Below are 14,246 nucleotides of genomic sequence, written 5' to 3'. Positions count from 1 at the left end.
AGAGGAGTTTTTAAAGTGGTTTGCTGTTCATCAAGAGGGAATTGTGTTTGATACAAATAAGCACCACATTTCATATACTACAGCAACACAAATGTGTTGGTAGGTAATATGGATGTTCCTGCATGCCCTTGTTCAGTTCTCTTAGGAGCTAAGGGTGCAGTCTTCTGGTCTGTGGAAGGGAATCTGAGCGGCTATGGAATAGAGTGAATCTCCCTCTGTTCCTGCAGAGAGTGAAGCCCATAGGTAGAGAAGAAGGTCTGGCCTCACAAACCTTCCCGTTGTGGAAATGTCTCCTAACCTTACCACTCCACTGATGAGAGTGACCCAAAAGGGGGTGCAGATTGCAGGATCTGGATCCAAAGCCCTCATCTTTCCCCAATGTTTTCCATGGGATTGGTGTGGGGGCTGTATGAGCGACCTGCACCTGGAGTGCATATTTCTCCTGCTGCTGCCTCCTGCACACCATTTTCCCTGGCCAGGACAAGACGGCCAGGAGAGGAGGTTCTTCTGCCCACAATCTCCCTTGCCCCAACCTCAGAAGATTACTGACAATACATTTTGTGCCAGCCCTTTCCAATAAACTTCCACCTCTCCATGTGTTGCTCCCCAATACACCCCCCGTGATTCTAATGTAGATGGCATTTTTACCCTCAACAGCGTTCCCAAATGTGGAAGATTCTTTCCACAGTGCTGTATCGACCAAAACCAACCTCCAGTCCTGAACGCTGAAAAACATGCCAGTTCTCCAGGGTAAGGGTCCTTTTCTGTCTCATGTGCATTGTGTCTCACTGGGCTACTTTAGCACAAATTGTGTAGCCACTTTAGGAATATTGCCAGAAAATATAAATGACACTCATTTCTTCCATGTGGTTTGGAGTCAAAGAAGAGTTGTCAGAAACCTCCAAGATTTTCATTTATCTCTTACAGCATATGTTTTAATAGGCATGAATTCAAGGCTGCTTTGTACCTCTTTATGTTGCTTGTCTGTGTATTCTTGCCTCCTCACGAAGTTCCTTTCATATCTCCAATTTTCTTGAACAGAGCTCTGGTTTTTCCCATTCTATTGTTTTCCTCTATTTCTTTGCATTGCTTGTTGAAGAAGGCCCTCTTGTCTCTCCTTGCTATTCTTTGGAAATCTGCATTCAATTTCCTGTATCTTTCACTATCTCCCGTGCATTTTGCTTGCCTTCTCTCCCCTGCTGTTTGTAAGGCCTCCTGGTAGAACACCTAAGGTAAAGATAAAGGGACCCCTGACCATTAGGTCCAGTTGTGACCGACTCTGGGGTTGTGGCGCTCATCTCGCTTTATTGGCCGAGGGAGCCGGCATACAGTTTCTGGGTCATGCGGCCAGCATGACTAAGCAGCTTCTGGCGAACCAGAGCAGTGGACGGAAACGCTGTTTACCTTCCCGCCGGAGCGGTACCTATTTATCTACTTGCACTTTGACATGCTTTTGAATTGCTAGTTTGGCAGGAGCAGGGACTGAGCTCACCCCGTCGCAGGGATTCGAACCGCCGACCTTCTGATCGGCAAGTCCTAGGCTCTGTGGTTTAACCCACAGCGCCACCCGCATCCCTGGTAGAACACCTACAAGGACAATATTCCTGTGAAGGGATTTCTGATGTTACAGGCAGTACTGCATCCACAACCATGAGTTCTTCTGAGTCTTATGACAATAGATTATTATTGTTTTAGAACACAGAAGATGATGGCATCCACTCAGATATGAATATTACCATCTAAGATTCTGTGAAACTTGTGCCATAACTCTCCACATTCTGGAACAATGCCAAATGATGGTGTGTAAATGGCAACACAGATGCTGCACTCAGGAGTGACAGGCAGAAAGAGGGGATGCTACACATCTGGCCTCCTGTCAGCAGCAGAAGAGGAGGGAGGGGGAGGCGGCCAGGAGGCCAGTGCTGTGCTGGTGGCTTGGTGAGGCCAATACTTCTGCCACAGTGCTCACACTTTGAAAGATCCCAGTGGATCCCACTTGTGCAAGACAGGGATTTAGGAGGTATTTCAAAGAGTCACAAAGGAGCAGCATCTGGCACCGCATAGGAGTAGATCCTGCTTCCTAACAGCTGGCCTGATCCTGCTTCGCAAGTGTCTCCCCTGCACACACTGTGGCTGAGTTGGGGAACACTTGTCTAATGCTGCTTTTCCTGTTTCTCCCTACCAGCAAAATGAATCCAACTGTGAATCTACTGCAATCAGATGCGACATTCAGAAAACTGTCTGTGAGCTCCGAAGTAAGTGGAGTTGCGCTTGCTATTTGCAAGTGGAAACACCCCTGCTCATTGTGCTGCCAATCAAAATTCCATGTGGGTGTGGGAAGAAGTTTTAGGCTGCACATTTTGTCTGCCAGCCATGAACGTAGCTGCGTTTCAAGAGAGAAAACCTCTCTCACCCCTTTTTCATTGGACTGGCCAAGGATCTTTCTTTCTTTACATTTCTTTACATTTATTTCCCATCCTCCTTCTAAGGAGCTTGAGTCAGTGTATATGGTCTGCCCCCATTTTATCCTCACAACAGCCCTGTGAAGTAGGTCATGCTGGCAGATAGCAACTGGCTCAAGGTCACCCAGTGTGCTGCATGACTGACTGGGAATCTGAACCAGGGTCTCTGCCGCCCTGGCCTGAAACTCTAAGCCAGAGATTGGGGGTCTCAGAGGCCAAATGTGGCCCTCCAGGCAATTCTGTCTGGCTCTTCAGACTCTCCTCAAGTGACACACCCTCCTGAAGCCCTTTGCCAGCCTTGCATTGCACCCTCCTTCTGTGCCTTTGCCTGGCTAGAATGTGCCCTTGAACTCTGGCAATGCTTCCTGCTTGTCTGGGCAAAGGGTAGAAAGGGATGTTTGAGTGTAGAGAAAGGTGTGGTTTTTTCCAAGGTCCCAGAGAGAGCTCTGGCAGTTTTGAAGTCTCTTGTTCAGCTGGGATAGCTCAGTCAGTAGAGAAGGAGACTCTTAATCTCAGGATTGTGGGTTCAAGTCCCATGTTGGGCAAAAGATTCATGCAATGGACTAGTTGACCCTCATGGTTCCTTCCAATTCTACCATTCTATGAGTCTATGAGCATTCACATTTATTGCCCTGCCCACTTTTGCCTCTTGTCCCATCCACCACTGGCATCTGCCCCCCCCAAAAAAGGATGCCCAGAAGGGGCTGTGGCCCTCAAAATAAAAAAGGGTTCCCACCCCTGTTCTAACCACTGTACTGCACTGGCTGAGGTGTGCCTATATCTGTGGAAAGGATTGTCAAGGTATAGTGGTTAGAACAGGGGTTTAGTTTAGTTTGTGCTAGAAACCAGCCTTTTAGTCTTGCAGCTCCAGTCCTCTGGAATCAATTACCCGCTGAAGTTGGACAGGTAGCTAGGATCTTGATGTTTAAGTCACTACCTAAAATGCTTTTGTTTAAGAAAGCTTTCCCTGAAGTGTGAATCAGTCATTTTATGGAATATTAATTGTATACCTGTAGGAATTGTTTCATTGTTTTTAGAATTTCATATAAATGCTTTTAGTGCATTATAGAATTTGTTTAGAAAATAATAATTCTATTGTTGTAGACTGCTTTCATGGCCCCAAGCTGCAAAGCAGCATATAAATCTATAAAATAAACAAAAATACCTTCTGTTAGTTCAAAAGTCAATGGTGACCAGAAGCATTGAGAGTACAGGTGTGCTAACGGTAGTGATTTATGTTGCCTTTCAGCCCTCTATCATTTATGACGGTTGTGCAATGGATCCAGGTAAATATCAATATGGGTTTTAAAGTACACTTGCAAGTTTACTTTTGTTGAATCTCACAGAATATGCACCTTGAGATCAATTTGGCTTAAACTCTCAAAGGTCACATGAGGGAAACTATCAAGTGTGCCTATTTGCACCATGCCGTCCCTCTCCTAGTAAGCAACAGTCACCCACATGCCAGGAGGCTAGCATGGCAGCTCTGCCCCCCCCCCAGCAAGCCTCTTCTGGATCCGTCCCTCCCTATGGTGGTGGTACTGATGGCAATGATCTGCTGTGTTAATATATTGTCTTTCCTCCCAAAAGAGCCCTGGCAGGTTGACAATCTGTTAAATTCAGCAACTCTCAAAAAAACCCCAGATTAAAATATTTAAAACTATATATCTAAAAGCAAAATAGTAAAACCCAGCAGACAAAAACCCTCAGTTTTTGAACTTCAACAACATATTGATCCCCAAAGCCCAAAGGAATAAATGCATCTTCAGCTGGTGCCTACAGAATATCTGCCTAATTATGGAGGTGACAATGTAGAGTCTACAACGGAAGGCATTGAAGCTGAATCCCCACACAATAGTTTAACACTAAAATTCTGACACATCAGTTTTTCCCCAGGAGAGAATTCTGATTTCCTCACTCACCTATTTCTTCACAAAAGTGCACATTATTGGCAATTTTAAAGAAACAAACTAACCAATTGTTTTAAGGCTGCTTCAGGTGTTCCTGAACTACTGATTCCAACACCAGGGGTTTTGTTTCATGGTATCTGTAAATTGGGGACGCGGGTGGTGCTGTGGGTTAAACCACAGAGCCTAGGACTTGCTGATCAGAAGGTTGGCGGTTCAAATCCCCGCAACGGGGTGAGCTCCCGTTGCTTGGTCCCTGCTCCTGCCAACCTAGCAGTCAAAGTGCAAGTAGATAAATAGGTACCACTCTGGCAGGAAGGTAAATGGCGTTTCCGTGTGCTACTCTGGTTCGCCAGAAGCGGCTTAGTCATGCTGGCCACATGACCTGGAAGCTGTACGCTGGCTCCCTCGGCCAGTAAAGCGAGATGAGTGCCACAACCCCAGAGTCGGTCACGACCGGACCTAATGGTCAGGGGCCCCTTTACCTTTACCTTTATCTGTAAATCGAATCAGCTTCATGTTGGTTAAGTAACTTGGCATTTTGGGAAACTCTGAACACTTCCTTCCAATAAAGGTTTCATTCCACTGTGTATTTTGGAATTCAAATTCTATGTACATTCATTTTGTTTAATAAATTTAACAACAAAACATGCAGCTTCCCAGAGCAATCGGTCTATCAAGGTTCCAGCTCTTGTGATGGGCAGCACAAAACGGAATATTGATTGAGAGAAGCCATAAAAATGAGAGAAAACTGCTCAAATCCAAACAGTAGACCTTTTAAGCCTGTCCACATGGTGTCGCTAGTGTACCATGAATCACCCAGTGTACAGACTGTTCCCGTTTTTTTGAAGAGTTCTCACTGTTAAAAAGGTTCTTCTAAAGCCTGGCCAGCATCTACATCTGTGAAGGTTCTTACCCAGTTGTTCTCCTCCTGCCCCTGGAACTGCAGTGAACAAGTCTGCCCCATCTTCTGTGTGATGGTCCTTATGTCTCTCTGATCTCTTCTTCTCCAGGCTAATCATGCCCATCTTTTTCAAACACTTCTTGTACGATTTGGGCTGCATCCATGCACAGCAATAGTGTTATAAAGATTACAAGAAGATAATGTATAGGACATACTTGGATGTGCTGAAAAAGTGCTATTTGTTTATTTATAAAAATAATACTAAGACCAAGTCATTTTTCCCTTCTCTAGCAACAGGACTGCAGTACCTCTTTAACAGTAAAACGGGTGAAGTCCAGTGGCTAAACCAGAAGACCTCTACTGTTTCCTGCTAATGCCAACACTTCTCACATCTCTGCTGTCTGACAGCCCCAGATGTATGGACAACATGGCTTTCAAACAATTCACCTGAAGTGGGAAGTTATTGATTAAACTACCTGACCATCTAATAGTCAATAATGAAGTCTTTATGGAATTTGGGCACTGAAAGTAATGTTCTCATTTTGAATGTTTCCATAGAATTATTTACCTGGCTTATGTGGTTGTTAAACTTGTACTTTGTTGCCAAATACAATTTCATTTATTTCCTTGATTGTTTTGAAGTGTTTTCCCCTTGATTTGTTCAATAAATTGCCAAGGCCAGAATAACATTGGTGCCTTTGATAGGATTGGGGGACATCATCATCATCATCATCATTATTTGCTTTTCTTCTTTATTTCTCCAAACCTCTAAAAATTAAATCATCAATTTTCATAACATTTAACACAGCTGTTCATCCCCCTGCATCCTAATAGGATGCAGGTGAACTGGGAAGAAGCCTGTGATGTTGTCACTCCCCTTTTCCATTTATTTATTGCCATTTATATCCCACCTTTTTCACTGCTCATCCCAATCGCCACCATCTGGGCATAGCCCTTCACCAGCCAGGAGGTAGGGGGCATTATGGTCAATACTGGGAATTTTGGGGAAGCAGGCGGTGGAGTGTTCAAAGGCTGTTTGCAATGGCAGAACAGCCTGCCGCCATCTTTAATTTGCCACAGAGTGGTCCAATGGGAGTAATGCTAGGAAATAATGTATCATCATTCCAAAGGCGTCTTGCTGGAGGCGGGGATATGTTTAACCCCCCGATATTTGACTTCTAGAAAATTCAGGAAATGGCTGAAAACAGAAGAGAATGGTAACTTCAGTCACTCTCACTAACATACTTTGAAAAAAGGCTCTCCCAAGCAAAAATTGGTGATTTACTAGGGGCAAGTACCAGAAAGCAGGGATGGTCCTGGTAAATAGAGACCAATGGAGCATATATTTAAAATGCCATAATAATTTACTCGCCAGTGAAATCAGAGCTTTACCTTTAATGACAAGCTGGCCATGGACCAAAGGTCATGATGCTTAGACAAACAATAAGATAAATCAACTGGGCACAACTTTTTAATATTGTTGAGTGATGTTTGCACACTTGAGTGCAGTTGGGATTTTGTTTTTAAGCAATCAACCAAGCCATCCATTATTATAGATGCAAAATGGTTCTTGGGTTGAGAGGATATGATAATAAACATATATCACTAACACACACTCCCATGACTTGTTTACATTCTGGTCTGCAAAAGAACAAGCCTGATTAACGGGGTAAACGCTGGCCTTTTTTCTATTATCTGATCTGGTGCCTTTTTCTTTCTGGTGATGTCATAACACAACCCGGTTGTATATTTTATAAAGTTGTCATTCTGTTTATTTGCAGCTTTTCAATTTATCGAATTAATTGAAAAAGACCTACCTGTCATTTCCCCTGCACATTCCTATGATGTATTATGGTAGGAAACTTTTCCCAACTGCCTGGGAAATGTTTCAGAAAGGAGAAATGAATAAGGTCCAAATGCAGGATTCAGCAGATCAGTTTTCAATTGGTTCAAAGAAAGAAATTGTGAACAATAATTCACAACAACAACAACAACAACAACAACAGCAGCAACAATAGAATTTATGACTTGCCCTTAACCAGCAAGTTCCAGGACAGTTAAAATAAAATACAATTACAGGAATAGGGTATAGCCAGTATTGTTGCAGCCACTCCAATCTTCCAGGCACTTACCCAGGGTTTGGTTTCCTTGGAATGAGGGGCAGCGGAGACTGCAGCCTCTTTATGGCTTATTTACACAGCTATGCAACCTGAGCCTATGATGGGGGGGGGGGGGCTCACAGCATTAGCACCCCAGCAGGCCTTGCTTCTCCCCTAGGCACAGCCACTCTCGGTCTCCTGCCTCTTGGCTAGCTCTCTCCCACGCCTCTGACCTTTGTCTTCTCACCACCAGCCGGGTGAGGGAGGCGGGGCACCCATTTACTCTCTGGCACAGAACAGCTTCCTTTATTATACAAACGGGCTATATGTAGGGCCATTGCCAAGAAGCTGGCCTGGCCTGTTCCAACAATTGAATCATCCATTGGATTTTAACCCTTGCTGGATCCAGGAATCAGAAAGGACTCAGGCATACAGCCCCCCACCCAAAAAACTCACATATGTACCCTAAGGTTTTAAATTCCTGCCCTCATCCATTAATATGTTTGTCCACAGCTGTTCATTTGGTTATGTGTGTGTGTATTGTCATTTTGCAGTGTGACTAATGGAATTGGACATGATGACTTAATTCATCTGGTGAAAATAATGGAAATAGTGAAGTTCCCAGAGCTTGTAGTTAAAGGCACATGTGGAAAAACCTGGCTTCACTGATGTCAGAGACACAAGTCCAACAGATCTGTGTGGGGCCAGGAATTTGAGCCCTACTTGGGTTCAGGATGACAATGTTTTAATACCCACTCTCTGTTTGGAAAGGCCGACTGCTTCTTTGAAATGTGATAGAAGGTTGGAATTGAGGTGTGGGGTGTCTCCACATATCAGAGATTTAAGGAAAATGCTATGTTGTCCTTGTAAATGCATTTATTAGCACTTGGCCAAGAACAGAGATAAAAAAATGGGATTCTGCAAAATGGAGGAGATGATCAAAGAAACTTAAAAGACTGAAGGCTAGTTCTGCGTTGCTACAGACAGAGATTGGGAAGCAGATCCTCTTTCAATGGCTTGTTTCTCTCCTTCCCCAGTGTCTTCTGAAGGATGTTCATCAAACTGAGATGGAATGGACATTGTGGAAATTACATTGTGGCCCCCGGGGCTTCTGCTAGGTTGAGATTTATTTAGCACATCATGGCACTCAAGGCACCTTACCTGGGGTTTTGTGGAACCAGACATTGACCCATTTAGCTTCAGCAAGCTGGAGAATCATGCGCCTTCAAACCACCCAACTCATTTGGTATTATGTACACAGCTGCTTTAAAACACTTATGTTTCTCTTCCCAATTTCATATCTTTCATGCTCTCAATTAAGCTGGTGGCTTATAGACCACAACCAGACCCACCTCCCTTCCCCATTGCTTCCAGTATACCACTCTTTGCTAGACTGGAAGCACAAGGTATGGCACCACATCTCACCCAGTGGGAATCTGCAAATATCTGAGAGATGCATATCTACAGATGTTGCTGTTACTCAAGGTCAATGAAAGTTTTTCTGTGTGCTTCTTGGCATAGTTAATTGTCTCTATCTGCATTTGGCTATGGCAATATTTTCATACCTTCGGTTAATCCAACACATCATTTATCATGTTGCTGAATCTTAAGAAAGAAAGGATGTGATATTTCCAAGAAATAGTGTTTGATACTGTTTGTCTTTGAGTGAATTCTCTTTTTTGAAAATGGATAAATGCATGATATTAATACCTCAGAAATAGCAAGCATCTGTTTGTACATTTATCTGATGTTCTTGGCCCCCAAATTCTAATTTCATGAGTTTGAAAATTCCTGTCAAAAGATTATTATTTTACCAGCATGATTTTGATGAATGACAGTGGGTGTTCTACTGGGAGCTAAACACTCCAAAATTTTTATCTTTCTTTTGTCTCTCACTTGCTCTGAAATAATAGGACAAGCAACGGTGACATGCAAATAACAGGAAAAGCAAGCGGCCGAGCAAGAGGCAAAATTCCAAATAGGCAGAAACACCCAAAGAGGATGCAAAGGAGGAGGTGTGAGGAGGGTGCTGTGGAGGAGGATACCCCTGGGGAGAGTCCTTTGGTCCAGACAGAGAGGCCTGGGGGCCCCCATTTAGCCCCATGGCCTGAGGCTCCTCACCCCTGATTTGTGGGAATGTACAGGGTGGCAGGAGAGGATATATTTTTTATTAATATCCTTCCTAACTTGCGCTAGCCAGTTCCTTTACTTAGCAGAGTGCATTCCCCTTTACACAGCAGAAAACTAGTTGCAAACTCGTTTGAGTTTCTTAAGACAATACAGTGGTACCTCAGGTTATAGACGCTTCAGGTTATACTTTGCTTCAGGATGAGAACAGAAATCGTGCTCCGGCGGTGCGGCAGCAGCAGGAGGTCCCATTAGCTAAAGGGTGCTTCAGGTTAAGAACCGTTTCAGGTTAAGAACAGACCTCCGGAATGAATTAAGTACTTAACCCGAGGTACCACTGTACGCAATTCAATCTGGCTTGTCCCTATTTGAATGTATTCTAATATTTTCCAGGTAAGACCCCTTGAATCCCTCCTGAAAGAATAAAGACACCACAGTCTTATTCAAAAGTAACAAACACAGTGTGATCCCTGAAGACAGGCTTTAGGCTTAAAGTTTCAAACATATACAAACAGGTTTACCCCATAAGGGAGATTTGCCTAGTGACTGCCGGCTAGCAGTCCAGCAGTTCACAGGATGAAAAGACAGAGTGTGGCAGCCTGCCTTGGCCTTCTAGCAGGTCTGGAAAGGTCACACCCACCCACTAGTCACCCACTAGAAAGATGCTCCAGGCCAGGAGGAACAGGAAGTTTCAACTGGCTGGACCAAAAATCCCCTTGCATGCCCACTCTAGCAAAACAAGGAATGTGGTATTTGACTGTTCCCAGCGGATTACATTCCACATGATTTACGCTGGCAGTAGCTCCCTGGGTTTATTTATTGTCACGGACTGGCTTTGTGAGGCTGGGATCAAAGGGCACGTGGCCGTTGCCTCCTTCTCACAGTGCTCTGCCAGTGCGGGCTGGGAGGGCAACGAGAGAAGGACACAGCAAGGCAGGCAGGCAGGCCCCCTTGCAATCAGCTTTTGCCTCCTCCTGGCGCCCTGCCAGCCCCACGCTGCTTCACGAGCCTGGGAGATGGGAGCAGACTCACAAAGCAGAGCAGGGCTGGCAAGGGCAGCATGAGAAGCAAAATGTGCCCTCAAAAAATAAAATAAGAATGTGCCCGGGGCAACGTTCCCCCTCGCCCTGCCCATGCTATGCCTCTGAATTAATGGAAACAATAACTGTAATAATAATTGTAATAATAATCTAAATGGAAGCAATAAGGGTATTGGAGCTCATTTTTTGGTATTTTGGTAACTTTTATGGGCTCCAAGCCGGAGTTGCAATACTGAAACTAGGTTTTGTGGTGAACTCTAGTTCAAGCTGCTCCCTGCTAAGAGGTTTGCTAGCTTGTTTTGGATCTGTTTCTATGAACACACAATTGAAATGCATGGTTATTATTCCTTTTGGAAGGAATTCTGGTTTTATTTTAAGTATCTACTGTAATTCTCTTACGTTACCAAGAATGAGCTATTTTGCAGTTGGAGGCAGGCGGAGGTTTTTTCTTGGACATCAGGTATGGAGAGAGGTCAGCGTGGTTAAGTCCCGTCCCCCCCCCCGACCTACGTTATTGTGCATATTTTGAGCAAATTCTATCTGTCCTTGATCATTTCGTACAACTGATAGTGAAGCAGCCACATTCTGTTTTCAAACAGAAGTCTGCAACTCCCATAGGTTTTACTGGGGAGTTGTAAGGATGCTTCCAAAAACAACTTTTCCAGCCGTGGAATTTTGGGTGGAAATGATCTGTGCATTTCTTAGGGCCTTTTTAAAACTCCTCTTTATAAAGATAATATTTAGAAGACAAAGTCCTGCCGCTATTCAAATACCTTTGTTTTATATAAGCAAAGTAATGAGCATGCTGTTTTCTTTAGGCAGTGAATCTATCAAACCATCATATGAAACCCCAGTAAACCAAACGTGAGTTTCATGCAGTGCCTGAATTTTATTACAGTTATCAAAAAGAATGTGCAGTTGCTTAAGCCACATAAATCCCCACAAATCCCACAAAGGTTGGATGTGATCCGTGTATCAACAATACATAATTGACCATATTAATAACATGTTCGCAGTATTTCTCTCTTTCAGGAGATGCCATAATAAGACACTTTTGTAGAACATTAACCAGCTTCCTTCATTATTTCATGATATTCAGGATTGAGACATTTTATTTTTCATTAAAGTAATGCTGAATATTTCATCACATTAGCATGTATGTACACACACTTTAGCTTCTATTCCATATATGTTTTTTCTAGGATTTTTCTATGGAATGCAAATGGTGGTTTCCATAAAAACGGCACATAAAACCTCTTAGAACTAGATGCTGCTCGCATTGAAAATTTGTGGCTTGAGGCAGCCTCTGGCCAAGCACAAGTAAAATGAGGCAGAGAAGCAAAGAGGACTGGACAGCAGTATGTCTGAAGAGGTTGTGTGATCCTGACTGACCTCTCCCAGTGCTTCTGGGCTGCAGTTGCTATGGCATGATCCTCGAGGGGATTCAACCTGTCTTTGCCCTGCCTTGCATTTCTAGCTTTCCGGGAGAAGGTGCCTGTCAATGACCAAATCCCCAGGCTATCAGAATTCAATCCGACCTCTGGCATTTGAAAGAATAACAATTCTAAAAGTAGCCAGACCTGTGAGCAGTGACACCAACTGAGCTGATTGTGAAAATGCTGAGCTGGTGCTTTTCCTCAGTACATTTAAAGTATTGATCTCAACAGCAATTGCTCAGGCTTGCTGATTAATTTTCTGTAAACCTAAGTGAATACTGGATCTCCTTTTCTCTCTCTCTAGCAGATAGAGGCAACATCTGGAATGCAGTTCTCACCAATCGCAGCCAGAGATTGTGGCAGTTCTAGCTGAACAGGTTCCTCTCTCCTTGTGTCTACATAGGAATAGGATAAGCATTACTATTCACAAAAGAGTTTCATAAATTCAGAGGCGATTTGTGCTATTTTGACTGAGAGCTTCTGTTTTCCCATCTCAAAGTTCAGATGCGACTGTTGTCTCACTTTTTTTAAAAAAAATTGTGCTTACCTACTTGAAAATTAGGGGACAGGGGTGGCGCTGTGGGTTAAACCACAGAGCCCAGGACTTGCCGATCAGAAGGTTGGCGATTCGAATCCCCGCGACAGGGTGAGCTCCTGTTGCTCGGTCCCTGCTCCTGCCAACCTAGCAGTTCGAAAGGACATTATAGTGCAAGTAGATAAATAGGTACCGCTCCGGCGGGAAGGTAAACGGCGTTTCCGTGCACTGCTCTGGTTCTCCAGAAGCAGCTTAGTCCTGCTGGCCACATGACCCGGAAGCTGTACGCCGGCTCCCTCGGCCAATAAAGCGAGATGAGCACCGCAACCCCAGAGTCGGTCACAATCAGAGCTGACTGATTTTGGAGATGTTGAAGAATTATCCAACTTAATTCCAGATGTGATGCCAAATATATTTATGGATCATGGATGGAGGCCAACAGATTGAGGTTGAATCCTGACAAAACAAAAGGACTGTTTCTGGGGGAGGGCAAATGTGGGGGACTCCCTGGTTCCCCACAGGGTAACTGTGTGTCTAAAGGACCAGGTTCTCAGCCTCAGGGTCATTTTGAGCTGACGGCTGTCCATGACAAAAATTATTTGCTCTAAAATCTGAAACTGTCTTGTACTGATAGCAGTGCTGTAATTATGAATTATGGAAATATATAAATTAACTAAAACAATTTATCTAGATTGGGATCAGAGAGGGCGTGGGGTCTTCATTCCCACTTCACCCCCACACCCCCACAGCCTATTCTTACAAGACAAATGCCTCAAGGACAAACCATGGGATTAATGTCACATGTAATTTTGCCCACCAATGAACTGCTTTTCTGCTGGTTTCTTTGACTGCAGGGACAGGGCACTGGATATTGCAGGCTTATTGGCTCTCCTACTGAAAGCTGCAATGATGCCACTATAATACAACTCTCATGGGCTACCAGCTTGGGCAGCAATGGGGGACGGGAGGATGCCCTTTCCCCTCTCATTGGATAAAGTCCACTACCCACAATAGAAAGCTTTCAGGGAAAGAGGGGTGTTTGGGGTATCAGTGAGGATCCATAAGGAGGCAAGGCCAAATTTCTTGTCAGATTTGCATCTGAGCGGGAACATAATTCAAAGGCTTGTAAAACACACATCTCCTTTGAGGCAAGTTTTAAACAAATCCCAAGCATGGAGAACTTTGCCAGGGTCCTCCTGCAGTGATGCAATAATCTAATGTGGAGTGACCAGCCAATAAAAAGGAAGGACAAACACATCAGTAGATATGCCATCACCATTCAAATTCAGTATTACATCTCGTTAACCTAGCAGTTACACGGGAATAAATATGTTAAAGCTTTCCTGGTTTCATGTTCCTCGAATTGTAAATGATAGATGGAATTAAAATCTGTAGCACATTGAAAAACTACTATTGGTTTATTCTGGATAGAAATTCAGCCCCTGCTTTGTCCCATATATGCTAAAGATAGAAAATCTGCAGTATATTCTTCCTCTAGTACATCATCCGAATAAGCCAAGCTCTTACCAGAATAACACTCACTTACTGAGTTTACTATTTTGAAAAAGTGAGAAGTGCTGTGGAGGGTAAAATTCCAGGAGACAAATATATAAGGTTACAATAATATTGCAAGAGACAAGTTCTCTTGCTTATTGTGTAGAAGAATTCACAAGCTTCAGATTGTTCATTTCTCCCCTCTTCCTCCTCCCCCTTAAAATAACTTGAGAGGTTTCAAT

The 14,246-nt window shown here is 43.8% G+C and overlaps 1 protein-coding gene across 1 annotated transcript in view; it reads left to right on the top strand.

The window, feature by feature from the left end:
* Window positions 1-5,828, top strand: part of LOC310825834 (cadherin-related family member 4-like) — a gene marked incomplete at its 5' end in the record, with an annotated part of 62,224 nt that extends 56,396 nt beyond the window's left edge. The window contains 4 exons of the mRNA XM_083699653.1: window positions 658-750; window positions 2,186-2,255; window positions 3,712-3,748; window positions 5,565-5,828. Of these exons, the coding sequence (XP_083555779.1) occupies window positions 658-750; window positions 2,186-2,255; window positions 3,712-3,748; window positions 5,565-5,647 (283 nt within the window). The 3' untranslated portion in view covers window positions 5,648-5,828. The remainder of the gene's footprint in view (window positions 1-657; window positions 751-2,185; window positions 2,256-3,711; window positions 3,749-5,564) is intronic.
* Window positions 5,829-14,246: the final 8,418 nt, after the last annotated feature.

The sequence above is a fragment of the Podarcis gaigeae genome (assembly GCF_964106915.1).
Source record: "Podarcis gaigeae genome assembly, chromosome: 10".
NCBI classification, from domain to species: domain Eukaryota; kingdom Metazoa; phylum Chordata; class Lepidosauria; order Squamata; family Lacertidae; genus Podarcis; species Podarcis gaigeae.
This window is presented reverse-complemented; position numbering and strand designations above follow the sequence as displayed.